The sequence below is a fragment of the Psittacula echo genome, assembly GCF_963264785.1.
Source record: "Psittacula echo genome assembly, chromosome: 6".
Taxonomy (NCBI): Eukaryota; Metazoa; Chordata; class Aves; order Psittaciformes; family Psittacidae; genus Psittacula; species Psittacula echo.
Window position 1 is genome coordinate 13611294 of NC_137743.1, and position 27866 is coordinate 13639159.

At 40.0% G+C, this 27866-nt stretch overlaps 2 protein-coding genes across 2 annotated transcripts in view; one reads left to right on the forward strand and one right to left on the reverse strand.

The window, feature by feature from the left end:
* Positions 1–19476, forward strand: part of CFAP43 (cilia and flagella associated protein 43) — a gene marked incomplete at its 5' end in the record, with an annotated part of 55492 nt that extends 36016 nt beyond the window's left edge. Inside the window, 14 exons of the mRNA XM_080621135.1 lie at positions 574–651; positions 1075–1200; positions 1729–1848; positions 1932–2039; positions 3587–3673; positions 3957–4045; positions 4432–4639; positions 5358–5470; positions 6255–6411; positions 8214–8378; positions 10345–10425; positions 11494–11647; positions 12294–12465; positions 19408–19476. Coding sequence (XP_080477261.1) covers positions 574–651; positions 1075–1200; positions 1729–1848; positions 1932–2039; positions 3587–3673; positions 3957–4045; positions 4432–4639; positions 5358–5470; positions 6255–6411; positions 8214–8378; positions 10345–10425; positions 11494–11647; positions 12294–12451 — 1644 coding nt within the window. The 3' untranslated portion in view covers positions 12452–12465; positions 19408–19476. The remainder of the gene's footprint in view (positions 1–573; positions 652–1074; positions 1201–1728; positions 1849–1931; positions 2040–3586; positions 3674–3956; positions 4046–4431; positions 4640–5357; positions 5471–6254; positions 6412–8213; positions 8379–10344; positions 10426–11493; positions 11648–12293; positions 12466–19407) is intronic.
* On the reverse strand, positions 15513–17551 carry SFR1 (SWI5 dependent homologous recombination repair protein 1; the record flags this gene model as incomplete). Its single annotated transcript, XM_080621136.1, has 3 exons — positions 15513–15704; positions 15926–16312; positions 17456–17551. The coding sequence occupies 3 exons, from the start codon at positions 17549–17551 to the stop codon at positions 15513–15515; spliced, it is 675 nt and encodes a 224-aa protein (XP_080477262.1).
* Positions 19477–27866: the final 8390 nt, after the last annotated feature.

Consider the following 27866-nt stretch of genomic DNA (forward strand, 5'->3'; position numbering starts at 1 on the left):
AAAAGATTTAGTGTTAGGCTTGCAATTTTTAATGTGCTTAGTGGCAATTAAAAATACCGTATCAGGTGACTGGGAACTAGACACATTTCTAAACACATGATATTGCTCAGTCAAGAGCTTTGTTCTTGATAGGTGTTTGCTGGCTGAGCAACCTCTGTTCTTCAGGGATCAGACTAGAAGATCCTAATGCTTTCCTCTGGCTTTAAAGTGCATCTGTGAAAGCCTAAGATGGTTGTGGCCTCCAGAAAAGATGCACAATAAGACAGTGGCACTACAACTTCCTTCATCCTAGCCTGCCATCTTCCCAGGAGTAGCCTGTGCCTTCGTATTCTTTGCAAACCTGCCAGAATGGCAGTTGCAGTAAGTTATTTGGTATATATATCTGACCACCAGAAAACACTCTGAGACTTTTAGCATATTTCACATGCATCACTGAAGAGCATTAAACTACCAGTGACACACATAATAATTGTATGGGTGTTGTAGAGATGAACTACCCTATTATCATTCCCAAAACTTCCAATTACTCTACTTCCTTTTTTACCCTAAAATACGTTTTGTGGTTGTTCCCAGGACAATGAGAGACTGCGTGCTCTTGATGACATGATGGGTGGAGTGCTAGAAGTCAAAAAGGAAGACATCTTGAAAATGGTGAGCTGTGTTTCTGCTGTATCATTTGGGTAGCTTTTGGGCTTTTAAAGAAACGTGAAATACCACTAGCAAATATTTCCAACCTAAATGATAAAAGAAAGTCAGAGAATTGTAGAATTGCATTATACCTAGATAGACTCCATAAGAGACCACAGACTGAACTCAAAAGAGGCCACAAGATTCTAGTGCCTGCTTATGATTTACCCATCAACACCTGTCCCTATCACAGTGGAATACTGAAGGAATATAATCTAGTATTACTATTACAGTAACATATATGTTATTTAGAGTTAAGGCTTCTACCTTACTTACCACTAAGACATATCCTTTATTAAATTTGACATGTGGTAGAGTTTGTTAGTATGCTGATAGAGACCTTATATTGCTTTTGAAGCATTTTTGTCTTTTTTTTTTTGTTTCCAGGATATTCCTCCACCTGCTTTTATATCCAAACCTGAGCATGTTTGGACTGATGAAGAAAAGAAAAAATTTAGAGACTATGAGAAAAAAGTCAAGAAGCTGAATGAAGAAAAAGAAAATTACAGAATGGTAAATTAAAAGGAGAAAAGTTGTGGGTTTGTTCAGTGCTCATGACCAAAGCTCCTGATCTTTCTCAGGAGCTACTTCTAAAAATGAATACTAATAAATAAATGAACAAAGAATAAATGAAAAACAAAGATCATGTGGCATATTAAATAACTCCTAGCTTAGACAGTAATATAAGGCAATCTCTACTTACACCAATTAATATGTGCCAAAACTTGTGATATTTGACAAAAGGGAACTATGCTTCACAAATGTATCAGTAGTCCAAAAATGAGGGGGTTTTTAAGGTTCCATTCCCAGATTTGCTGATTCCATACAAAAAGAATAATTATATTTGTCCTTCAAAGTAGTATTTGAACAACATAACTTGGTAGCCTGGCAGCAGTCTCCTTCCAAACAAGTAATTTTTGGAACCTTTTGGCTGAAGAACAGAGTTCCAAATTAATGTGTTCTCCAGCATCTGTTATGCTATATCAGAGCTTATTTGTTCCTTCAGATGTAATATTGCTGCTTTTGTCCTTCCTTTCCCAGTCACTGGAAGATGAATTGGAGAAGCTTGAAGCTTCTATACAAGAAACAACACAGAATTTTGATGAGACCGTGCACAAACTCTCTGAAAAGAAAGTGAAATTAGAGATGGTCATCTATCAGGTATTGCAGAGAACATTCATTTTTCATCTATGCCTCTGTGCAGCAGGAATGTTAATTTATTTCTTATTACAATCATTTCACAGGAAGAACTCAAAATAGTTAATCTTGTTTATGCTCTAATGTTGGATGAAGAGTTGGGCACCAGAGAAACCGGACTTCGTAATTTCCTTATGAAAAAGGAGAAAGAAAAAGTAAGTTGTCATTTGAAATGCTGTTGTTAGGAAAAGAGTAATATTTAAAATGTACTTTATTGTGAAGACTGCTTTTTGCAAATCAAAATTTTGCTATGAATGATTTTCTGACAATTTACAGGGTTACTTTATTTTTTTTTCAACTGGTGCAGGTAATATACATTATAAATACACATGGTTTTGAATAGGTATTCATCTTGGTTCATCTAGAGTTCTTTGGTAAAGCTCCATACATTCAGAAGGGCATGCTGCTATTTCTTTTCTATATATAGGATTTTTTAGTATACAATATCAAACTGGAAGCACCAATTATGACGCTTTTATGACAGGAAAGTGCACAAAAGAATGTGTAATGCCATCACATTTTCCACTTAGTGTCTAATGTAGACCAGGGCCACACTGACTTGTTTGCCAGTTCAAAGCATAGAGAGAGGTTGTGTATGAGTATCTGACCATGGAAGCAGAACATACAACGGAGTACAAAGTGTTTATAGCCTTTTTGACCAGTTAACCTCCTGAAGAGTTTACCCATCCCTGTAGAACCATACATAAAAAAAGACTGGAGAGTACAAGTAGTATTAGATCTGGATTTCAGTACGAGTGCTTACTGCTCACAGTAATAACTTTGAGTGATAGTTCCGATTCCTGTGTCCTGCCAATACTTGTGTGACTCAGGTGATCTAAGTGGTGGTAGTCTGCAGGTTGGTTCTGGTGCCTGGGACAATATAGCCCATTTGCCCATTTGTCTTCATGGACCTGTTCCTGAGTCCACGTTTCTGTGGACTATACTAAAATATATATATACACACACACACACACATATACTAATGCCTCCCCATGTCAGATCTACTCGACCTCTGTATTTGGAGCTGTAAGGAGCCATTTGTATGTGAGTTACAGGGAGAGGTTCCAAAGTATAGGCTGAACTACTTTTAAAATTATCTGAGGCCAGGTGTATACCAGCATACATTTTTCAAAAGACATCTTTTTTGTTTTCCTTCATTTTTTAAATGTTCCCATTGGTATAACTTTTGGTCCATGCAAACTGTCAAACACATCAAAATGATCTCCCCAGCAGAATATAAGCATTGAACAGCCTCAATGAAACAGATGAGCTTAGTATCCTGACATGTAGCAGAACTATGTCATGACAACAGGAAAACTGCACTCTAAAATGAAGAATGCTTTACTGGGCATTTTTGACTGGTCTTACCTGTGATGACATGAAAGGAAAAGGAAATCTCTATGCAAGTGTAAACAAGTAGCAACACACATTCTGAAGTTTAAAAAGATTTATAAGCATTTGCATAAGATATTTCCTCCACAAAATTCTTACTTTCTTAACCAGTGGACTAGTTTCTCACCTGCTCACTTTTTAGCAGTATCTACAGTAACCCTCTGAAGAAGGCATTAAATTGGTTGCAAAAATAGCTCAAAAGGTTTTGTCTAGAAATAAGAAATTGTCAGCTTCATCAGTGTATATGAGTGGCCATTCAGTGCTTCTGCTGGCTGAGTTTCCTTCCTGAAATCTTTTGCTTTTGCTACAGGTCAAGACTGCAAGAACAATCCAGATGACAAAAAGTAAAATTGAGGCTTACATAGACATCTATGAAAATGCCGTAGTTCAAGAGAAGGTGAGACTTGACAAACACGATGAGGTTCAGAAGTTAAAAAGTTAATGCTGTGTCTTGATACTGAGAACATACTTCACTGTAAGCATGGGATGAGTTCTGGTCAATGTGCTGATAACTGAAATTAAGCTGTAAAGGAGAATATGTGCACAAAAGAATTTATGAAATAGTCCAGATTCTTGTGATGCTTGGGAGTACATGGAGTTATTTCCAAGATATGGGCAGGTAGATGCTCTTTTTAAAAACAACATTATGGTAACAAGAAAGCTTTCTGTTTCCCTCCTAGAATGTGGAATCTAGTTTTGCAAGGGAGTTTGCTGGTGTACCTGCTGATTTCCTTGAGGAACTTCTCCAACTTTACAGGCAGCGACCAAAGTAAGATCCCCCTTCACTCCATCTGTTTAAATACTAGCACTTTTTGTGAGCCAAGAATGAGAATGTTATTTATTTCAATAGTCTCAATTATTTTGATAATCAGACTGCCTGCTTTTTATTGGCTAGCTAACAATCGTTGATTTCCTATCATACTAACAGCTGCTATTTTGCATTGCCTTGTTCTCCTCACACAATCTATTTTAAATGCAATCTAAGTAATCATCAGGTCTCAAAAACATATATTCTTACTTTGTGTAAGATGTCGTATTACCTATTTGCTCTTTGCAAGAGATTGGGAGTACGAAATGCTCTTAGTTGTTTGTGAGCTTTTTTTACGCATGAGAAAATTAAAAGTAAACTCTGTATGTACTGTTTGTGTGCACTAGGACTCCGGTGAAAGAAACTGTCCTTGACACAGCTAACCCCTATGGGAAGTGTTTGGGCTCAGCTGAAGATAACAAAGATGCACTTACCCTTTTAATGAAAGCCATGGATGAACTGGATAGTCCTGAGCACATGCCTGATGGCTTAGATCTGTCTATATGGGAAAATTTTTGTCTAGCTAGACGAAATAAAATGGAGAGTGAGGAGCTGGTATGTATAATTCTTTATTTTCCCAGTACTCTACTTGATATTTCCAGGTCTTAAACTTTTTGGAGTTCAAGTGGTAGTGAAATAACACTGCAGGATACATAAGCTACCTTTGAGTATGAAAGTTCTTTCTGGACACAGAAGTTTTAGTTCTCCAGAGGGAAAATCAGCATATTAATGTGGACAGACTTGATCAGAAATGATTGTGATCCTGATATGGTTTCATTTTTTAAAAAAAAGATCATTTTTCTCCATCTATACCAAAATACTGTTAAGGTATTTGATTTCTATGATCTGTTGGAGTAATTCTCTCCCATTAGCTTACCTACATTTGCACCAATGCATTCCCAATTCTGTGTAGCTGGAAAAGTTCTAATTTAAAAAAGTTCAGCTGGGTGTAGCTGGAAAGTTCTAATTTAAAAGCATAAAGGTGTAAATCTGAAATATCCAGAGACAGAGATAATGAAATTTCACTAAGAGAAAAAGAAATATTATTTCCCTTCATGTGAATAAACTGTGCATAAATGAATAAATACTTTTCTGAGCAGAGTGTAAGGATTGTAACCTCTGTATCTCATGTGCTCTACTGGGATTCTGAAAATAGCAGACTGCATATTTATACATACATATGTCTTCTTAAGAACTTTTCTCTGTTCTTGAAGAGGCTTGCCTTGACATACAAGTTGAAAAAGTTCAGAATGTCATGATGTTGCTTGCTTAGGTGAAATGGAAGTCCCAGACACTGGCAGAGATGCAGGCCTTTCTCCAGAGAAGAGTAGATGACAGTGACATAATTGATTCAGAAATAGAAGACATTTTCCAAGAACTCACTTGGTAATTTTGTTTCTTTTCCTATGTTCAGCTACAATTTAATACTCCACCAAACCAGAAACAAAAGCTACAGAATTACACAGCCAGGTCCTCTAACACTTTTATCTAGGACCATCTGAGACCTATAATATTTCCGAATTGAGGTGTGATTACAGCACATGCGAGCAGGCCACACCACTCTTAATCTACCGTCTTAAGTAACAACATCAGTAAAAATGGCACCATGGTCTTCAATGCAAACTGACTGCCCAAACACTACATCAGAAAGTGAATCCCCAAAGCCTTCAAGGCCGTATATGTCCTAGCTAGCTCAGTTAAATTTCACTTATGTAGACCTAAGATACAGTGATCACTCCCAATTGCAATGTGCCACAAGACACCCGATTTCACTGACCTGCTTAGATCTGCAGTTTTTCCCTGACATAATTTTCAGATTCATTGTCATTCAGGAACAAACCCCAGGATAAATTATACCAGAAAATGGGTGCTGGCTGGGAGTCTCCTCCATTTCCTTTTCAATTGTTAAGATTTCTGTCCAGTAACAACACTTTCTCTCACAACATCTGCTAGAGTATGTTAAACTGAATCCAGTGATTGAAAACTTCATATGTAGAAATAAGATGCAAATTCTGTAGTCACTTTGGGAGAAAATAGAAACCAGGCTGTCAAAGAGTAACCCCTAGATGAACATACCACTTACCAGCAATAAACATTTTGAGAATCATGGGAGGATTTATATATACCTGTTGAAAGCACTAAGCATTGTTTTTATTTTCTGCCATTTTAGGCTGCAAGAGGAGAAGATGAAACTTCAATTGAATTTGACTATCCAGTTTTTGCTAAAGCAAGGACAGGTAGAATTGGAAAACACAGAGATCCCAGAATACAGTGATGCCATTCTCATTAATAAGAGCGTTATTGAAGAACTGAATCACAATATCATGGTAATTTACATTATCCAAAGGAAATTTAAGCTTTTTAAACAAATGTATTGTCCTTCAGGGGCTCTGATTTTTCTCCAGAAACATCTACTTTCAATTTATTACTACACACCAGTAGGCTCAATTGTAATCTAGAAGCTATTAAGAATTCTGTAATGTCTCTTATCATGATGTAAAGATTGCAATACAGACTGCTTTCTTGATGTTTGATCAATACAATTCAGATCAATCAAACAGCAACAGCCTTTAGACATGCCATCACTCACACACACATTGTAAATAGAAAATGCTAATATCTTGGGCACAAGTCCAAAAATTCCCTCAAGCCAAACTTATAGTCATGCTAAGTAGCATCTGAAGAATAGCTTACATTAAGATTTAAAAAATTAATACATTTTTCTATGTAAGGTGAAATTGGTGATGATACTTAAAATAGTTTTTCGTACTTTTCAAACTGGTGACCTGTGGGGATCCCTGGGAATCGCTGTTGGACCCAACACTGTTTAATATCTTCATAAGTGATCTAAAAGATGGGATCAAGTGTGCCCTGGCCAAGTTTGCCGACGATACTAAACTGGAAGTGGACACTTTGGAAGGGAGAGCCATCCTGGACAGGCTGGAAGAGTGGGCTAGCAAGAACCTTATGAAGTTCAATGAGGACAAGTGTAACGTCTTGCACCTGAGAAAACAGAATCCAAGAGTGCAGCACAGGCTGGGATCTACCTGGCTGGAGAGCAGCTCTGTGGAAAAGAACCTGGGGGTCCTGGTAGACAACAAGCTCAAGATGGGTGAACAGTGTGCTGCTGCAGTGAGGAAAAGCAGCAGGATGCTGGGTTACATTAACAAGGGTATCACCAGTGGAGATAGAGAAATCATTAAACCACTCTGCTCAGCTCTTGTCAAGCCACCCCTGGAATACTGCATTCAGTTTTGGTCACTGCTATACAAAAATGAAGGTCCAGAGAAGGGCCACAAAGATGATCAAAGGACTGGGAAGCCTGCTGAATGGGGAAAGGCTGAGAGACATGGGTTTGTTCAGCCTAGAGAAAAGAAGGCTCAGGGGAAACCTCATCAGCTTAGTCTAGTATTTAAAGGGTGTCTACAAAGAAGATGGAGACTTCCTTTTAACAGGTATTGCATGAGAAAGACAAGATAATGGGCACAAGTTACTCCTGGAGAGATTCCGGTTGGATGCTAGAGGAAAACTTTTCACAATGAGAAAAATCAGCCTTTGAAATAATCTCCTCAGGGAAATGGTGAATTTCCCAATATTGGATACTTTTAAGATTCAGCTGGAGAGGGTGCTGGGACATCTTGTCTAGACTGTGTGTTTGCCAAGAAAAATTTACCAGATGATCCTAGAGGTCCCTTCCATCCTGGGATTCTATGATTCTAGGATTCTATGATACTCTCATTAAACTTTCTTTTTTTTAGGTGTTCAGGCTGTACAAAAATAGCTTCTTACTGCTACCGCACAAAGCCTTCAGTAGCAACTGCAAAATACTTTATACAGAGCAAGCTTATATTTTGTAGTGCTAAAATGACTTCACATTTTTATAGAAAGATGGAGGGAGAGCATAGTTCTAAGTTTCTTCATCTCCCTTTATGATCCAAGGCTGTGCCACAAAGCATTAAAGGGTACAAAATTCCAAAGATAACCATCTGGAGCAAAGTCTGGAAAGAGAGTGCAATATAGCATGTTTTCCTTCCTAAAATTATAACTTTGGAAACTTGCCTATCTTGTTGCAAATAATAATTCCATAATCTGTAAAGTGTGTTAATTAAGATCAATCTATTTTTTTCAGGCTCAAGGAGAAAAAAAAATTGCTAGCATGGTGGAATATAAAGAGTTCTCTAAAAGGATATTTCAGCTGGAATGGGAACACAGGAAAATGAGAATGCAGATAGAAGATCTGCAACAGAAGGCTCGGGATATTGTATCACTAATTATTTCCAAAGATCGCCAGCTAGTGAGTTACTTTCTCTAATTCACATTTTGACTGCAGAATATTTTCCTGCCTATACCTGTAACATAATTTCTGCCTCATCTCTTACTTCTACTGAGAAACCTGATGCCTAATAGTTCAACAATTCAGTTTTACCCTTGAGATTGATCAGTGATGAAGTTCTTTAGGATGTTCAGGCATAAATGAAGGCAAAATTAGCCCTAAGTTTTAGTATTTCAAAATTGGCAATGAAAGTAAGGAATCAGGGGTTTGCAGCCACAAAGAACAGATTTTTTAAATCAAGCATTGTAATTTCCTTTAAAGTGAAAGGTCTGAAGTGCCCTCATCTGGTATCTCACAGAAACAACGTAATTTCTGCTCAGGGTACAAAGATTGAGCATTCCTACAGGAGCCTCACTGAGCCCTGCTCACTGCCATTTGTTGACCCAGCAGCAGAATGACAGGTAGTTGTTTTGCCATACCTGGTGGGCAAGAGGCAGCAGTTGGCCAGCAAATCAGCACCCACACAGCTTTGAACAAGCCCAGCTGCCAGGCCAGAAAACATAGGTAAAGGTTGTGGGAGAAAGACAAGGATATCAGTGGGAGAAGACAGGAGCAAGAAGAAAGGTTGTAGGGGAAACCTGAGGGTATTGCAGTATGGGATGTAGAGGACTGCAGAGAAAGCTGATGAAACTAAGGCAATGAGGTGGGGGGCATAAAGACTTAGAGTAAGGGATGTTGTAGGATGAGTATATTGCAGTGGGGGAGAGCTATAAAGCAAGCACAGAGAAAATGAAGAATGTTGGAGAGCATGTAAGGGTATTGCAATTCAATCAAAAGATGAGAAGAAAATCCAAAACACATGTTTTGCTCAGGCTCCATTTGCTTTGCCGCTCTCCAAAGTGCTTGTTCACTTCTGAATCACACCCAAGGGACTTCCATAACTAACATCAACAAAACAGCTTTCCAACAAGGTGATGTGACAACACACTGAAAAGTTCTTGTAGCACATTCATCACCAGAGTGTTGCCTTTAGCTCAAACTTAATTTAAACTGATGAACAGAACTACTGTCCTTCAGAGAGACTTAAACTTGCCCATGGCAGAGGCATATACCAGTTTAATCAGAATCTGAATGCTCTGAGCGGCTTGACATCATTTTGTGAGTAGAAATGTGAGGTTAGTGGAAAAAACAAGCCAACAGAGACCCCAACAACAGGAACAGAAAGATGGCTTGTATAAATGTGTGTGGACAAGGACCTGAGAACACCTGGAATGAGGGCTATTAGCAAAGCAGTGCATGAAAGAGGTTTGGTGTTGTAGGCAAGGAGCCTGCTGGCTCTTTCCTGTTTCTCCTCCTCTAACTAGAGCAGTCCGCAAAATTTTACCAGTCACTTTGGTGGGGCAATACTCTGAAAGGATGAATCTATATCTACAGAAACCTGTCTACTGCCCATTATGGGTCATACAGCCTGTTCTACTATTTGCCATTTGATAAAGAAGTGTTATAGGAGCACTGTCCCCAAGAAAAATCTTCAATAAATTGTCTGAAACCTGAATTACTATGCAGATACAATAAAAGAAGTAAGAACTAGGAAGCCACTTGGCAGAAAATAATCACTTTCTTCTCTGGCCTAAAGACAGCCTGTACAGCACTTTGCCTTCCAGCTGTGTTAGCTTAGACTACCTAATAAGCAAAAGTATAGCTTGGGGTCTTTTTGATAACCTCACAACAAATTTGCTTGGTCTTTGTTTCCATTAACACATAATAGTTAACATTCTTTTTAACAAGAGTACAGTTTAGTATTCACACAATGTCCAGGAGTATCTTTACAATGTCTGTTTATAATCACTAGTAAGCCTTTCCACTGTGTACAGTTTTAGGGGTTTTGAGTTTCACATAATATAATTGTCTTTACAGAAGTGAGAAATTGTTGAGAACAAACAAACAGGCTTAATAAGATGGTTTCTTTCTGGTTTTAATTCATCAGCTCCTAACTGTGCCGAACTACAACAGCAACGTTGCCCACCACATTTCAGTGATGGAGCAGACTCTTGGCATCATGGATGAGGTAAATCATAAGTGAAACAACACATTTGAGAAACATCTTTAGTTTAAATCCAACTCCTCTCCTTCATTAGCAAGAGGTATTTGTAAGGATTAAGTGCAACTGATATAGGCATACTAAGTCAAGGACTGTTGCAGCATAGCCATAACAGTACACACAGATGGATTATCTATCTATCTATCTACTTCCATGTATTTATTCATCTGCCTTTAAATAGTTTCTTCAGCTTGCACTGAGCTGTCTACAGCAGCAGTTCTCTAAAGTCTTTGGAAGCAGTCATTGTACATGGATTGCTGCATAGATCAACTCTATGGAGAGAAATCTACTTACCCTGTTACTAGAACTAAATGCTTTCCTTCCTGAACATCTGAATGCAGATCTGCTTATCACTTCTTACACAGCATTACCTATAAAAATCACTCTCTCATTGCTAACGAAGCATTCTTCCAGTCCTTGCTGCTTAATGTTTCTCTTCAGGAGTGCCAGCCTGTTCCTAATATTACTGCCCCCCTATATTCAAAATGAGACACAATGATCTGATTTGCTGGCTCCCTCATCTATTTCAGCATTCAAATTATCATTATCCTTGTTTTCAAGTGATTCCACTGGATTTTTTTTCTAGGTTGCTTTAGCTGGCATGAGCCTCCTCTTCCTCTTCAAGCTTTAGTATTTCTTTTGTCCCTCTACAGCTCATGCAACAACTTCAGCATGACCACCCTTTCTTTAGCAGCTCCTAGAAGCCAAGAGAGTTTCTCAACTCACTGATTCCATCTGCTTCCTTCACTCCCTTTGCCTTTCAAGTTTTATCTTTAATAGATCTCTCTCCCTGGCCCATACTTCTTTGGTCCTTGTCAGCCACTTAAATTAGGATACCATAAAGTATACTGTAATACAGCGTGCATGAAAGACACTATACAAAGTAAAGCTAGAATGTGCTGTTAGTCAAACCAAAATACACAAGTTCATTGAGCTACCATGCAGTGCTTATGATTATAGGTTTCTATCATAAGTTGGTGAAAACAGCTTTTGTATAATCTTCTATATTTGCCTTATGCATTTGGAAATGAACAGCTGCACAAGAAGAATGTGAAGAACCGCAAGAAAAAAGTTAAAGAATTGGAGAAGTGCATCAGTTTAAAAGAGCAAGAAAACTATGAGCTCAGCCTGGAGCTGAAAGAAATGCTGGTCTCTACTTCAGAAAGGAGGGAAATCTTTGAGGCAGCTGGTGAGTCACAGTAACACACTTAAGTCACAAAGAGCATTCAGAAAATACCTCCAAGGCTACATGATCCTGTTCTCCATCAGCATCAGCTAAGGGGCAAGGAGCACCTATTGATTGATTACTGTGTGCAAAACTAGCAGTGCCCTTTCTTCCACAACAGTTTAACATTGTTTATTTAAGAGCATACCTAGAGACTGTTGTTCTTGTACCCAAAGCTAACTACCTAAATTGCTGAAACTATTCAAGTCAGAATATTACAGTCATTAATATCCTCGTCAGGCAAAGGGCTTTCATTCTTTCTCAGAACTGTTCAACCCACTTGCTTTCACCATTGAAGGGATCAGAGGTAGTAATGTGAAGCTGAGAAGGGTATTCATTATTAGGAAAAGTGTGGAGTTCTTTCCACTAATGGAAAACAGATATTCAAAATACTTCCTAGAAACTGAAGGAAGCGTTCCCAGTAGCTTTTGGAATTTCTTTTTGCTTTATTCAGTACTATATAAGCTCTTAAGCCCAACTGTGAGCCTTCTTTAAAGTGCTTGCCTATTTTATACAGAACTTGGAATAACCCCAGGACATGTCCAATAGAAATATAGATTTTGCATCCCCTACAAGTACAGGCTGACCCTTATTATTTTGTTTTATGCAGACACACGGCATATTTCTGAAAAGGCTGCAAGGCAGCGCTACCGAGAGATTTTGAAGCAGAAACACCTACGGGGGCTGATCAAGGAAGAGAAAGAAGAGTTTGAAAATCTTCAGGCACAAGTTGAAAGACTGCGATCAAGAGTATTCCCTATTCTTTAAAACTCAGAGTCCAGGTAGATATACAATACCATGGTCATGGCTAAGAAAAGGAACTTTGATATCTACTTTTTCTTCCAGAACTTTCCTTTCCACAAACATAATTCTTCTGTAATTTCTTTAAAAATAACTTGTTTGAAAGATGTATGTTTGTCTGTTTTGTACGTTTTATGCCTGTTTCAGTTCATGAGATTTATTTCTGCTGTCTTGATTATATAAACCCTACAGTTCATTGCAGAAAACAGGGTACAAGATATTGTAGACCGATAGAAGAACGGGTGTATTTGTATAGCCTTAGTCTGCAATATGCAATTATAGAACATTCTGAAAGTGAAGTACTGCATGAATTTTCATCTGCTAAAATTTATGTCTCTGGTTTTGATTTCATTTTGCTTCTTTTAAACTATTTACACCTGCAATGGCAGAGGCGTAGGTAGCAAGGTGAAGGTATGCTTTGTCATGACCATGTGTGCTACCTGGCCCAGTCCTGAAAGCTGCTGTGGCTTATGATAACATAATTACCCACAGCCACCATTAGCAGTGGCTGCTACCACTGGCAGAATCACAGGAAAAACAGGTTGGAAACATCTGGCCTCCTGAAATAGTTGCTGCTATCTCCCAATTACTTCACACCAATATGCAGTCTTTTCTCCTGCCAGAACTCTCCAAGACAGCTAAGAAAAATAATGACCTCTTGAAATAATTAACTACTGCTGGGCACCGATCTACCTGCGTATCTTTATTTCCCTCTTCCATGATGTGTCAATTCTTCTCCTCCTTTCATAAATTCACATAAATTTTTAATTCATTCCATTGCAAGGGCATTAATAGCAGGTCCTATGCCTGGGTCAGGGCAATCCAGAACAGCTACAGGTAGGGCAGAGAAGTGATTCAGAGCAACCCTGCAGAGGACTTGGGGGTGTTGGTCAATGAGAAACTGACCATAAACCAGCTTAAGTATGCACTCACAGCCCAGAAAGCCAACCGTATCCTGGGCTGCATTAAAAGGAGCATGACCAGCAGGTCAAAGGTGATCCTGTCCCTCTACTCTGCTCTTGTGAGACCTCACTTGAAGTACTGTGTGCAGTTCTGGTGTCTTCTACATAAGGACATGCAGCTGTTGGAGCAAGCCCAGAGAAGGATGATAAGGGAGTTGGAGCACCTCCCTTATGAAGACAGGCTGAGAAAGTTGGGGCTGTTCAGCCTGGAGAAGAGAAGGCTGCATGGAGACCTCATAGCAGCCTTCCCATAGCTGAAGGGGACCTACAAGGATGCTGGAGAGGGACTCTATCAGGGACTGTAGCAACAGGACAAGAGGAAATGGGTTTAAACTTAATCAGGGGTAGTTCAGGTTAGATATAAGGAAGAAATTCTTTACTGTGAGGGTGATGAGGAACTGGAATGGGTTGCCCAAAGAAGTGGCAAATGCTCCATCCCTGGTGGTGTTCAAGGCCAGGTTGGGCAGAATCTTGGGTGACATGGTCTAGGGTGAGGCATCCCTGCCCATGGCAGGGGGTTGGAACTAGATGATCATAAGGTCCTTTCCCACCCAACCCATTCTGTGATTCTAAAAGTATCTTAGATTAAAAAAATTCTACCCTTGCACGGAAAACTACTGCTGGGAACTTGTATGCCAGCTCCTTACAGCTGTACACCACCTCCTTTTCTGCTTTACCATCTCTAACTGGGGTCTGTAAGGATTCTGATTACATCTTCATTCCTTTCGCAAGATGTCTTTCTGCTGAAACTTGCCTAGAAGCAGAACTGCAAATTTGCTAAGGAACTCAGTGATGAGAATCACCCCCTTTACCAGGCACCATCATCTTTTTTTACTAACCTCAAGAGGCAGAAGAAATAGTGTCTTAATACTCAAAATGTGATTAGCAATAAAGGTTCTCTTCATTAATTCTCTGTGGACAGCAACAATCAATATTGTCAAGAGCAAGTTGTGGGTACAGATTTAAGTCTAATAAGCCCTATCAATGTTAAAAAGGTTTGTATGATCTTTGAATTTCTTTCCCATGGGAAACAGGAAATGGCACCTGTAAACAAACCAGTTATGGTACAGCCAGTAAGGAATGTGATTGTATATAAAACAATATTCATAGCAGGGAGAGCTGCAGAGTAGTTACGACTGACATATTACATTTGACAAGCAGAGATCTGAAAGAAATAAAAGCAGGCAGAAGTCACCACACTACACACATGGGTCATCATGAGAAAATAAGCAATTTCAAGCCAAGATAAAACCCCAACATTTTAAAAAGACATTTATTGGAGGGTAAATGAAATGCTGAAGTTTCATTCAGCTTTATGATGCTGTATTGGAATCACTCCCTTTAGACAATGCCTTGTTTATCTTGTTTTGTTTGAAGAGAGAAAATACCTGGCTCTCACATGAAATAGTAGACAGGGGTTGGTTACAGTTTTCTTGCCTTCCCTTCCATTATCTCAGGCTGTGGGAGAATTCTTAAGAGAGAGCTTCCCTGAAGACAACTGGCTGGACCAGTACCTGAAAGTGACTGCATTATGGCACATTTCCTTCAGGAACAATTAAAGCTATTGAGAACATCTCATTATGGCTTCAGACTATTAACAACATGAAAATTAGTTAACTTGCAAAATGCTGTCATTAACTGAAAGGCAGCAGGAAGACGTGTAAAATGGGGACATATCTATGAACAAAGAACTGAACTCTTCCCCATCAGAACATCAACAGAAGTGACTAATCGAGTTATTATATCGATACTGGTAACCTTGCAAAGAATGGGCTGCCTTGTACCTGTTAAAGTATGGCTTGATTTCATTGGATTATTATTAAATAATGATTCACTAATCAAGTTGTTAAGCCAAAACAACAAGAGTTCAGTGTTTTCTCTTAGGTAATGCCTTTTACAGTGCCTACTGTATTTAAGTACACAGCTTTACAAGTATTTCCCAAGAAACGCCCATAACCTCAAAGCATAAAGTCCACTGTCTGGTCAACACTTCTTATGTGATCAGAATTCACTCAGTCTTTTCTGCTTTTGCATGTGTGTAATTCAAAGCTTTTTACACCTGTAGATTATGAATCTACAAAATCTTCTTCTGTCCTGCTGTAGTGCAGTAATTGGTCTTCTAATCCAAAAGTATCTATCAGTTGATTGAGACTCACTTTCTTGCCATCTGCAGAAAAGGCAGACTGGAGTTCATACAGCATCAGCTGAGTACTACTTCTCCATTTCACTATCAGAGCCTGCAGTTCAGACAGGTTGTTCTGAAATTGGGACGAAAGAAAACAAAAGAAATGTTATCATTTGCTGAAATGTGGAGTTTTTTGATACCCTGCAGATCTATTTTTATAAAACACCTTAAACAGACACTACACAAACACCACACAGGAGTGAGTATTGTGGCTTAAATTAAAAAGTGATAGTTACACTATCAATTCCACTTCAAAGAATGACCTAAAAGTGCTTTTTCAGAGGTCTGCCTCACCTTAGAACGATACATCTTAACCAGTTTGAGCCTCCGAAGTAGTTCTTCTTTCTCTTGCACTTGTTTCAGCAGCCTTACTTTTTCTTCCAGGGACTGCTGCTGACTAAGATCAGTCTGTAGCACATCAGAATTCTCTGCGGATCCAGAGAGACCACTCTCCTGTAAGGGACTTTTGACACATATATGTCCAGTGCCATTTCCCTCCAGGTTTTCTGAACCATCTTGTAATGTGGAACAATCCGTACTCGTCTTCGGCAGACACCCTTTGTCAGCATCAGGATAGTCTTTTTCTTCAGTGTTTATTTTGAGCCGCTTTGCCACTGCAATATTAGCATTAAATGAACGTCTTGTTTTCCTCAATCGCTCCCTCAGAGCTGCACTCATTGGCTAGAAAACATTAAAACAAAACCAAAGGAAGAGATGGATGAGAATAACCTCATTTTTGATCAAATTTCAAATAACTGTTTATCCTGGTTATTATCTACATAGACTATAGTATATATGTAAAGATGATTGTAAATCTGGAATTCCTAATTTTCTCCACAGTTTTCACAAATTTGAATGAACGTCCTCCTTTCATACGTATTTGCACACACAGCTGCAAGATCTGTAAAGACTTACTTCCACATTTTCTGGGAGTAAAGCCTGTATTATGCTGAGGCAAACCTACTCATCTAGTCTTTGTGCAGAAAGTGTATGGCATATTTCAACATGGCTAATGTTATTTCATCAAGTTCAACTCCATCCTCTAGTTTAATGGAGATGAGGGTTAGATTTTTTTTGCTGTTCCATCCCACCACACGCATAAGCACCTGTATAAAACATCTGTATTCTGCTTGACAGTATTAGAAATTATCTAATTTTGACTTGTTCATGCTTTGAGATCCTTCACTGATAAGAATCTAAAGAGTGATTTCTTTTTCTTCAAAGTAAGAGTTAATTTCCATAACATGCCTAGTATATTTACTTGTGAAAATATATTACAACATGAGGGAGCATTAGTTACGGAACATTTGCAAACTAGCCCTATCCTGTATAGGTCCAGGTGCTGAGTGTGACGACATCACCATAACACATGCTGGGATGAACACCAAAGCAGAGCTCAGCAGTATGGAGAATATATGACCTGAAGGCAGTGTATTTTGTTCAAGTGTAAGCAGAAGGTCATCCTGCATACATAGCAACCCAGAAAATTAGGATTTGGGAAAACTGAAGATGGCAGATTAAAGAAAAAAAACCAAACACAACAAACCCCACCACAAGCCCTAAATACTATTTACATTTATTAGTATGGCATTTGGGTTACACAGCTCCATCACTTTGTTTTCACAGCAAACATCTGCATATTCAGAGCAAAGTACACTGAGCACATTCCTTACCTGGACAACCTTGTAGCTATGCGTATAAGTTGCCTACCTTTAGCCTTCCAGCAAACAGTATCTCAGTGACGTCCGACTACTTAATGATTTCACAAATATTTTTGTTACTACAAAGAGTCACATTATTGGGAAACCAAGTAAGTTTTCATACCTGTTTCCCTGAACTTGTCGCCTGTGGAGCTGCTGTCCCAGAATCCTTTGGAGTATAGCACAAAGACGGCAATTTATCAAGCACTGGTTCTTCCATTTTACAACGGATAGCAATTTCTGTTAAAAGACAGAATAAATTATGTATGGTGCCATTTTCACCTGATTATAATGAGCCATGTGGCTGCAGAAATGAGGAAAAAGCCCTAATAAGAAATACTAAAGCTGATTTTCTAATTGGCAAGTTCAAAAAAGACATCTTGCTTTGTGAGTGGCTTCAACAGGATAAGTGACACTACTAATTGGTATAAAGCACTGTACTGTGAATTTTGTAGATTATTTTCCCCTCACTCCTAAAACTCTGGATTGTTTTCTTTAAAAAATGAAAAATATTATAAAAAGTCTTACAGTTACTCTCCACAATATCTTTTTTCCTACCCGATATCCTCTTTCAAGTGCTAAAAAGGAGCAAGACAACTTACAAAACAAACCCATTACAGTCCGTCTATAAATCAGACATTGCATGGATCAGATCCTGCAACACTGAACTCATCAAAAAAGCTCACTCCAAACAAATTGTATTTTCTTAACCTGGATGACCTTTAATGCTTGTCTAACTCAAAGGAATAATAATTACTAAACCAAGTGTGAAGAACCAGTCCTTTAATTTTAACTGTATCCCAAGTACTGACAGAAGGATTGTTGGAACCACAAGATTTTTATTGTCCTGATGTACAAACGATGTTTTCTAGAAAACAAAATAACTGGGTATGAAAGTCTGAAAATAATCCATTCTCTCATTTCAGCCTTCTGGTGATGCTCCTTAAAAACGAAATTACACAAGTAGAATTTTAAATCGAAAGTAGCATCCCCAGTCTGCTCAGAAACGAACCTCAACTAAAATGACAAGTCCTGTCTCCCAGCATGTACCAACTTCAAATTGCTTTGGCAGTGTTTATCTTACTTTAGCACTAGTGAACGACCTGCTAATGACCAAAATGCAGCTGGAAAATTGTCAGCTACACCTCCCTTTAGCTGCACATTGCAATCAGAAGTTTCAAAATAGAAGCCTTTGAAAAATGACCTGGTCTTTCTCATTCTATACCAAAGGGCACGGGTCCCCAATTATCTTACAAGTCAACATTCCTCCAGTTGTTCAAAATTCAACAAATGGTATTTGATTTAAAACCTCCTAAACGTTAGTAAATGAAATCCAGTTAATTGGGCATTTTAGCACTCTACCAATTAAGCAGGAAGCCCACAGCACCCATTAAACACAATGCAGGCTTAAATACAATGCAGGCTTTTATTTCTTACTGTAAGCAAGAGCCTAGAAGAAGCTACCTCATGCCTCTGTATACAGTAAGTCATAAATATGTAATCAGTCTTCCCCAGCAGCAAAATCATTTCAAACCTAAGAGCTTCAACAGAATCCTGTCCTGCAACTCTTCCAATGCGATTATTTGTCTAAAAATAACCATGACCACAATGAATAACTTTTCCAATGCTTCACTAATGCTGTTACTTTAACCCTGTTTTACAGCACATGCATAGAATCACAGAATGGCTTGGGTTGGGAAGGACCTTAAAGATCATCTCGTTCCAACCCCCCTGCCACAGGCAGGGACGCCTCCACTATACCAGATCACATAGATCTCTTGCACTCTTAAAACCCTTCCCCAATATCTCAGCCTAAGTATCCTTCGCATTTTCAAGCTGTGATGTTATTTATCACACAGAAAAAAATTTTGTCCAGTAAGGAAAACTCGGGCTAAAAGGGGGGAAAAGACAATTTTGCACTTCAGTACTAATTTGATTTTTTGCTTTGGGTAAGCCCCTGATGCTACATGTCTTAGTTTTCCTGCTTATGGCTACACTATGTAACAACACTCGCTCCTTCTACACCCTCTTCTCACCAACCAAAGGCTCTGTTATCACTCAACAACTTTTTTCCAGCCAGCTCTCCACCCTGCACAGAAGCAGAAAGAAGGGTGCAATAAGGCAGCCCATAAGCACAGCCACAGATCCGAGGAGCTCTTTCTGAAGTGAGGCACCATGGAAGGTCAAGAGGCACCCCAGAAACGGAGCACAGCAACACAACCGCAGCCCGAGCCACACGCCGTGGAGCAAGGGGAGGCCCGAACTGAGCCCCCAGGAACCAGCTGAGCCAAGATCCAGGATGAGAGCTGAAGAAAGGGACAGCCCTGAGAGACCAGCTTCCTCCCTCTTCCACCTCAGCAGCACACCGCTGCGGAATGCACAGAAAGGAGCCAAGCGGACGGAACCTTCACCAGCAGCGGCGCTTCAATCTCCCGCTTCCGGGAAAAGGGCAGTGCGCATGCGCGCCTGCGCAGTATTGCGTTGCGCCTGCGCTCAGGTGGTGGGTGCGGTAGCGGTGTGGTGTAGGTGGGCGCAATAGGATTGTTAACGCGCTGGGTCGGGCGGTAAATGCGGGATTGGGTGCTGCTGTGAGAGAAGTGCCGGGTGGAGGGCCTAGGGGGGCTTCTGCAGCGCCGGTACGGGGCACCCAGGTGAACCCCTACACACATTGCAGCCGGACATGCTAGGCTGTGCTGTATCTCTTAGGAGTTTGCCGAAGGCCCTGTGCTATCTTGCTGTAAGTGTCCATGTACCTGGGAGTCAGCCTGGGCATAGAGTGCTCCCCACTATGAGGGCAGGGCAGGCGCAGCCTTTTGGCACAGACAAGGAAAGCACAACTTCCCAGGCCATCCATCACGTCTACCTCAGGCACTGCTCACAGAAGGGGGATGAGGATGTGCCTGAACCTGAAGAACACACCGATATGATCTGAACAGCACTGTCTTGGTTGTGAGGGAAGGAGAAGGAAGTGAAGAAACTTGACTGGACAGCCAGGCAGGTGTATTGTGATAGTGACCTGGAGCAGCCCCAGCTGGAGTTGCAGTCATGCACTTCAGAGCAGAATTAGAGTGCCCTGGCTCTCAAAGACACTGCTGAATCAAATTTGATTTTCATATATTTATCAGCAAACTTTCCTTCCATGCTGCAGACCTGATTTCTCCACATGGACTTTGCATTTCTCAAAACTGATTTGCACAAAGTGTTTTTCAAATATAACTGTCAGGACTGAGCAAGTGAGCTGCAATGAGCTGCAGAAGTGTAACAGCAATACCTCCCAGCCCACAGGGATGGGGTCCCTTCCAACCCCCAGGATTCTATGATTCTGTGATCTGTGGTTCTTTCAGCACTGCCCACAGCCAAACTGTTCCGTGCTGTGCATTGAGGCCTTGGGCAGCTGTGCTGAGTGTTGCATGTGGAGTATATGCATCCATGTGCTTTTGCTAGATCGTGCCCTTAACTTCTGCAGCACAAATGCATTGATTTCCTGCCTTACTCTTCCTCACAGCCACAGATGAGGATGTGCATTTGTCTCTTTACCTTGTGTAACTCCATCTGTACTGAGCAAGATACACTCTTGCACTGAGAGGTGAGTAAGCACTGAGGGTAGATGTGATCATATGTTAGCCATTACTGTGCTTTTAAACACAAGTATACACAGATTCGCTCCCTTCAAATAGAATCTCACAGGGATGATAGCAACCTTTTTCTCTCATAAAATAAAAACTATCTAAGCATTCAAAGTCCATCTAGAACAAGTCACTTTGGGAAATCTGAGAACTTGAGGCCTTTAGATTTCTCCTTGTGCAGGAGTTGACTGGGTGAAAGTGATTTAGACTATTCCCAGTAGCAAATGAGGCAAGTTAGATTATGTGACTAAGTTGTGTGATCTTTTATAATCATCTAGTGAAAAAACTCAGTATCTCAACTGTTGAGGAAGTTTGGAGGCATTTTTTAAATTAGCAAACCTGTCTTTATTTTTGTTTAATACCTGCAGCTGACTTAATGTAATAAGTTTGGTTTTGGTGGGGTTTTGTTTTTGGTTTGGTTTTTGGTTTGGTTTTTTAATGTTAAAAATGGACTCCTGAGCACAACAGTAAAAATGCTGCAGACTTGCTGCTGCAAAGGTATCAATGGGTTGGACCTCAGATACTCTGGAGCTTTGAGATGGCATGTCTCCAAGGTTGCAACATAATCCCTTCTGTCTGAAGGATGGCCCCTGCTTTAAATTACTCATGCTCTGTTGTGCAGACATGTTGAGTTGCACAAGAACAACAGAAAGTTTGAGATTTTAGATCATTTGCCAGCAGAGATTCCAGTATGATTTTACAGGAACATAACATGTGAAAAAATCATCCTGTGCATTATCATTGCTACTTTATTTGAGCAACACCCACGTGCCCCACCCCAAGTAAGGATTACAGTCTGCTTGAGATTGTGAATACAGAAAGACGGGTCCACACACACTGGGTTTATGAGTTTAATGTACTACACATAGTGTAGAGAAAAGGAAATGCTATCATCAGTATTCTCTGATGGGTAATCACTCTAGGAAGAGACCCTATTTCAGGTAGGTATTCAGTGTTTAGCTGGTTTTACCACATTTGCCTACGGGTTTACTTGGTGTTTACATGTACTACTGCAAAAACATGACTTGTCCAAGACCTGGAAGAAGGGTCCTGATGGAGCTGGGAACTAGAGTGTCATCAGTCACTCCTCAGTGACTATCCAGTACTTTTATTGCAGAAACCCAGTACTGATGGTTATTATGTTATCTGCAACTTGGTGATGGCAGATAGGAGACAGACTAACACCTTCCTCTCAAAAAGTGCACATCTGTTTCCCTTGAGGAAAAGAGCTTATCTATGTGTTATTGATCCTGGCGTGTTTATGGCACATGGAGAGTGTTTCTCATACTGTTCAGATAAGCTCACTAGTATGTGCAGGCAGGTAGAAGGTTCCCTGCAAAACAGTCTTTATTAAGCACTGTAATGCTATTGTTTGATTTATTTATTTTTTAAAATTCTTTTGTGATCAGAATTGTTTGGGGTAAGCAAAACATAAGAAAAAAATACACAGGAAATTGTGCACAGGGTAATAAAATTATTGAGCTCTATCTGAATATATTGTTGTTCCTCCAAGGAACTAGAAGGAAAATGTGCTTCCTTGTTTTATGTTCTTTGGTGTTTCTGTGATGACATTGTAGTGATTGGATATTTTTTTTCAGTTGACACAAGTTTGTCTGCACAATTGAAAGACATTCTCTATGTATTGTCTGTTTCATTCATTTTATATTACCAGACAAGCACTAGGGCTCACACATCAGCACTGACAGGACAAGAACATCTGATATTCCCCTATAGACATCATCTGTAGTAACAAAGCCGAAATGGAAAGTAATAGTAAAGGATACTGGCTTTGTGTTCAGAGACTCCAGTCTGACCTTTCTAAGTTCCTCCAGAGTGCCAGGGGCATCGGAGAACTTCCATTTAACAGCTTGCTGGGCACCACAGCCAGGACTTTTCTCTTTAAACATTGCCTGTGAGTAACTGAGATGTTAAGTAACTAAGATGTGTCTAGGGCACACACTTAAGAAGTGAAGGAACTGTGTTACCTTCTCTTATTTCTCTGAAATCTGTTGATCTTGTTGAAAGCCAAATGATGTATCCTGACGCATGAAGTACACTGCACTGTCTGCGTATTCTCTCTCGCCTGAGGCAGGAGGGTGGGGTGTTTTTATGTGCCTAACCACTAACTGCTGCAGAAATTTTCAAATCCTACCCACTTCAGCATGGGCCTGGGGCTGTGTTTTTGCTGGCTGTAATTCACTCCTCAGAAAACTGTTCTGACTTGCCTATAGCCATGTAAATATATCAAGGGAAGGGCTTTATAGACCAGATTCTAGGAGTAAAACCAGTTTACTGCAACAAAACCTGTCCTTGGGAGATACATTCTGCTCTCATAATAGTGCGAATGTCCAGTAATTACAGTGAAGTCACTAGAAGGACATCAGCATGAAGCTAAAGCAAAAATAAAGTTTTGTTGCTTTTTCTGCTTTACATTTGGGCCTGGCTTAGACTATCCCATATTTTTTACTTCAATTTTCAATGTACTTGTCTTGAAAAGAAAAACTGACAGTTTATTGTAGCTAGGGGGCACTGCAATTTGCCATTACAAAAGATGATGCAAGAGGAAGCTGAGATGGGCTTCCTTGGTCTCGCTGCTGCATGCCTGAATAGTCAAGCGGGTGAGGCACAGGACTAATAAAAGGGAAGGGCGCAAGGACTGTCTCTTACTTTTGTGTCTGCTTGTGGGATTTTCCTTGACACAGGCATGCCAAAACCTACAGTTTGAAGTCTTTATGAGGCTGTAGCAGACAAAGGAAACAATAAACAGACCTTCAGTGTTCTTGTCTTTGCTGGAGAACTGATTGATCATTACCTTAAGAAAACTCAAGCCTTTTCAATCTATGCCCTCACCTAAACTAGTCCCTGGTGTGGCTTTTGTCAGCTGTGATGGTCTCAGCGGATGTTTGTGTTAAAGGTATTTGGGCTGTAGTGGAGCTTGGAGTCACTCTGTTTTCTCACATACTTAATAAAGAAGTTATCATGCTGTGCTGTACCTTTTAGGTTGCTGGCATTTACTCATGCTGCTGGAATTGGTGAAGCTGAAGAAGTGGATGTGGTTTATTTGCAAGCACAGATGAGCTAATTTGAGGGCAGTTACCCATAGTCTGGAGGCCTTGGGTGGACTCATTAGATTAAACTGGGGTACCAGACAAGTTATCCAGGTAAGCGCAGATGGAGATGCACACCTTACCTTCTTCCTGGACTCTGGAGGTTTTACTATTGCTCTGAGTATAGTCATGAGCAAGTAGTGTCCATCAACACTTCAGCAGCATCATTGTTTAGATGGTAGAATAGCCATTCTACCCAGCAAACCTCCTTCCCTACCAAGCTGCAGCATCAGCAGGCGGGATTCAAAAATACACTTCCTCTCATTAAGAAAGAAATTAGGTCATTTACCTAAGGCTAGAGAAATCCTTATGAAGTAAAAATTAGGAGGGCTTTTCATAAGGATGAAATACAAATGTGTTCATGGGAGTTTTCCACCTCTGGGTACGGCTGGCAATGAAGTCACATCTTGAGGGCTAAGATGCCAGTGTGGCAATGCTGTGAGTGCTGACCATGCCTCTTGCAAACCAGGCTCACAGGCTAATACACTCATGTGAGAGCTGGCTTAAAGCTCTCTCCTGGTGTCCTGGTCATACATTTAGTAACTTACATAATGTTTTTAAGTGTGCATAATTGTCGTGATATGGGGAGTATGTCTGTATTGTTCATGCAAACAAAATCACATGTCTGAGGACAGCCTTGGGTGACACAGTCTAGTGTGAGGTGTCCCTGCCCATGGCAGGGGTGTTGGAACTAGATTATTTTAAGGTCCTTCCCAACCCAAACCATTCTATGATTCTATGACAGCTGCCTCAGGATTGCAAGTAAGGCAATTCACCAAGAATTGTGAACAGATGTGAAACTCCCACATTTTAATAGAAAGATCGAAGCAAATTCTTTACAAGTCAAGACTTAAGGTACTCACAGGCAATGGGAACTCAGTAAATACTTGTTTATCAACCCTCCTCTCAAAATACTCAGCTAGAGCGAAGAAAACAAGGATATCTGCTGCGCCATTTCCTTTAGCAAGTAAAATGTCCAGTGAAGCTTTTTGACTTCTCATTTCTTGGGTAAAATACACTGTTTATGCCAGTTGTGGCTTGTTTCTAAATGGTTATTTTAATGTTTGTGAACTGTATTGCTTCAGTGCAAATTTTTTATTTGTGTTCACACTGAAAATTAGTTTCAGTCCCTTTCTCTACATAGGCATAGAGGAAGAGCTTTACTGGTGAGTGTGTAGTATTTTCTTACAGCCTCAATGGGTTAAAGTGATTACTCTTATATTATTTTTACTGTTTTACTAACTTACTGCAGCTTAACCCTTGTGACATTTGAAGTCATTGAGAAAGTTCCTGCTGAACTGAAGGGAAGCAGAACTACACTATCCTGATGGAAGTTAGTAGAAGTGTGGCATATGGAGTGAGCTAATGGCACAATTTCATGTGGTGCTGAGATACTGGAATTGCAGCTGACTGCATAAGCAGTCATAACTACATAATAACTACATCATAACTACAGTCATAAACTACATAAGCGTTTCACACTGTGTTTAATGTGTGTGTGAAGTACCAGTCTCCCTCTCAACACAATAAGGAAACTGTATTTTGGGTGAAGAACATTTGTCTTAAATGGAGTCCAGGAATGCTGAACTGATACTAAGTGGAAGAAGAAAATTCTTTAGTGACCCAGGTGAGCAAATGCTTCCCACTTTAACTGGGAACGTTTCCCATCAGTAGCCCATGTAGCTTTGAGGCTGTGTCATGGCACCAGTGACCTCCATCACACATACCAATAATAGTCATTGAACAAGCTTTCTTTGTCACCAACCTCTTTGATGACAGCTATGCAATACCATTTCAGGTAGCACTCCTGTAACTGGAAATCTCCCAGTACTGGAATTATCCCAGTACATCCCATACACAGCTGAAAGAGCTGTTCTGGTTTTGATGTTTTACAGTTTAGTGCATTTTTCCCTTGAGTTAATTACAAGCATTTTATGGGTAGCATATGCCAGAATAAGCTATTTCATCATGGTTAAATGGTTGGTGGTAACTCAACACATGGGTATGCATTGACAAGTTTTCTCTTGAAAGACTCCACAGGAGTTAGATCAGTAGATAGATCAACCTGGAACTTTAGCTAGAATATACCCTGTCTCTTCTTGAGCTTGTGAATCCCAGTATGACTAACCTGAAAACTGCAGATCCATGTCTGGATAGGAATTCCTGTGTGGGATTAATTTTTCTAGGATCAACAATGCACATATGGGTGCACCCTACTTAATCATATGTGATATGTGGGTACAAACAGTAATCAAGAACATTATCATCTACTCCCTGCAGTTCATTTTGTTTGGTAACATCTTTCTTTTCCATGTCAGTGAGGAATTCCGGGTCAGATTGTTTTTTTCCTTAAAGCAGGATTCTCTGTTTTAAAAATGAAGTGTAGAAGCTGTTAAACTACCCCTGGTCTAACACTTCCTTCTCCTAGCTTTCTCTCAAACCTAAAGTGACATGCTTTCTCACAAGTACTACTACTTTGCATTCCCAGTAGGTGTGCCTAGCTGTAACTGCTGATTTTCTAAAGATGTGCTTAACACACAAAGAAAATAGGCAGAGGTTGGAAATGTCGAAGAGGAGGATCCCTTCTTCAGACAGAGCTTTTGTGCCGTACCTGTGACTAGAAAGTCTTGCTGTTTAGCTGTTGCCTTCTCAAGGAGTTTCAGGTTCCATTTAGAATAAATAAATAGCTCTCTTTACCAATCTCCAGTTTCTCAAGTACACCATGGGTACACCTTGCAGGTGAGAAGTACAAATACGTCTCAAGCCAACACTCGTGAGATGCTGAAAGTTGATGCTGGCATGCAACATCACAGTGACTGCATAGACTGCTGGAGAAACTGCAAATGAAAATGCTGCCCTTTCTGCTTAGTGTTACAGGCAGTGTGCCTCAGTTCTGCCAGTCAGATGCAGTATGGATTTTTAATGATCAAGCCTGCAGTCTAATTTTGACACTAGACAACCAACTTAAATTACAGCTCTCCAGAGAGGGCACCAGGCAGTGGAGAAGTTGGGAGGACCTCAAGAAGCTAAAGAATTCATACATTTTCCTTTTAGAATTAACCTGAGTTCACCAAAGATACATTGCCATGTGTATTGCCAAGTCTCAGAAGAAGGCCATAGTGGTGAAGTCATCTGTGATGTACTCTTAAGACTTAGGTGTGTCACCAGAAGCATAGGAGCAATACCACTGAGAAAAAAATAGTAAGGATGTGGCTCATATATGTATCTTACACAGAAATATTTACTTTTCCTTTTCTAAGCAAACCTATGTGCAGCCATCCTCACAGATAAGATGGAGAAGTTGCAATGATTTACAATCCAGAATGTGAAGGAACAAACCACACACCCTGAAGTCACCATGATAAACTCTATTACTGCACTTATTTTTGAAACGGGCAAAACACATGGGCCAAATTCACGGCACTGCAAATAACTGCAGTAAAGTAAACAGAACAGAAGTAGGAAGACGTAATTCTAATAGTCCCTTTAACACCAATCTAAGCACAGTTCACTGCCCTCCCTCCTGTGAGCTGATCGCTGGTGACTGGCAATTGCTTAGTCTCTGTTTCCATTCCGTCTTCTTCCCACTTGGACTCTGTCTGCCTAAGTTTTCATTATAATATTTTATGTGCATGTATTGGCTTGTTGATTTCTTTATGTTTTGCTTGATTGCATCTGCTTGGTGTGCATTAGCTACCACAGATGCTGTTCTGTCTCTTGCATTTTATGTACTCAAATGGAGGTTATTGAACCTCTTTATTGACAAGGATGGGGATATATGTGCTTACCAATGCCTCATCAA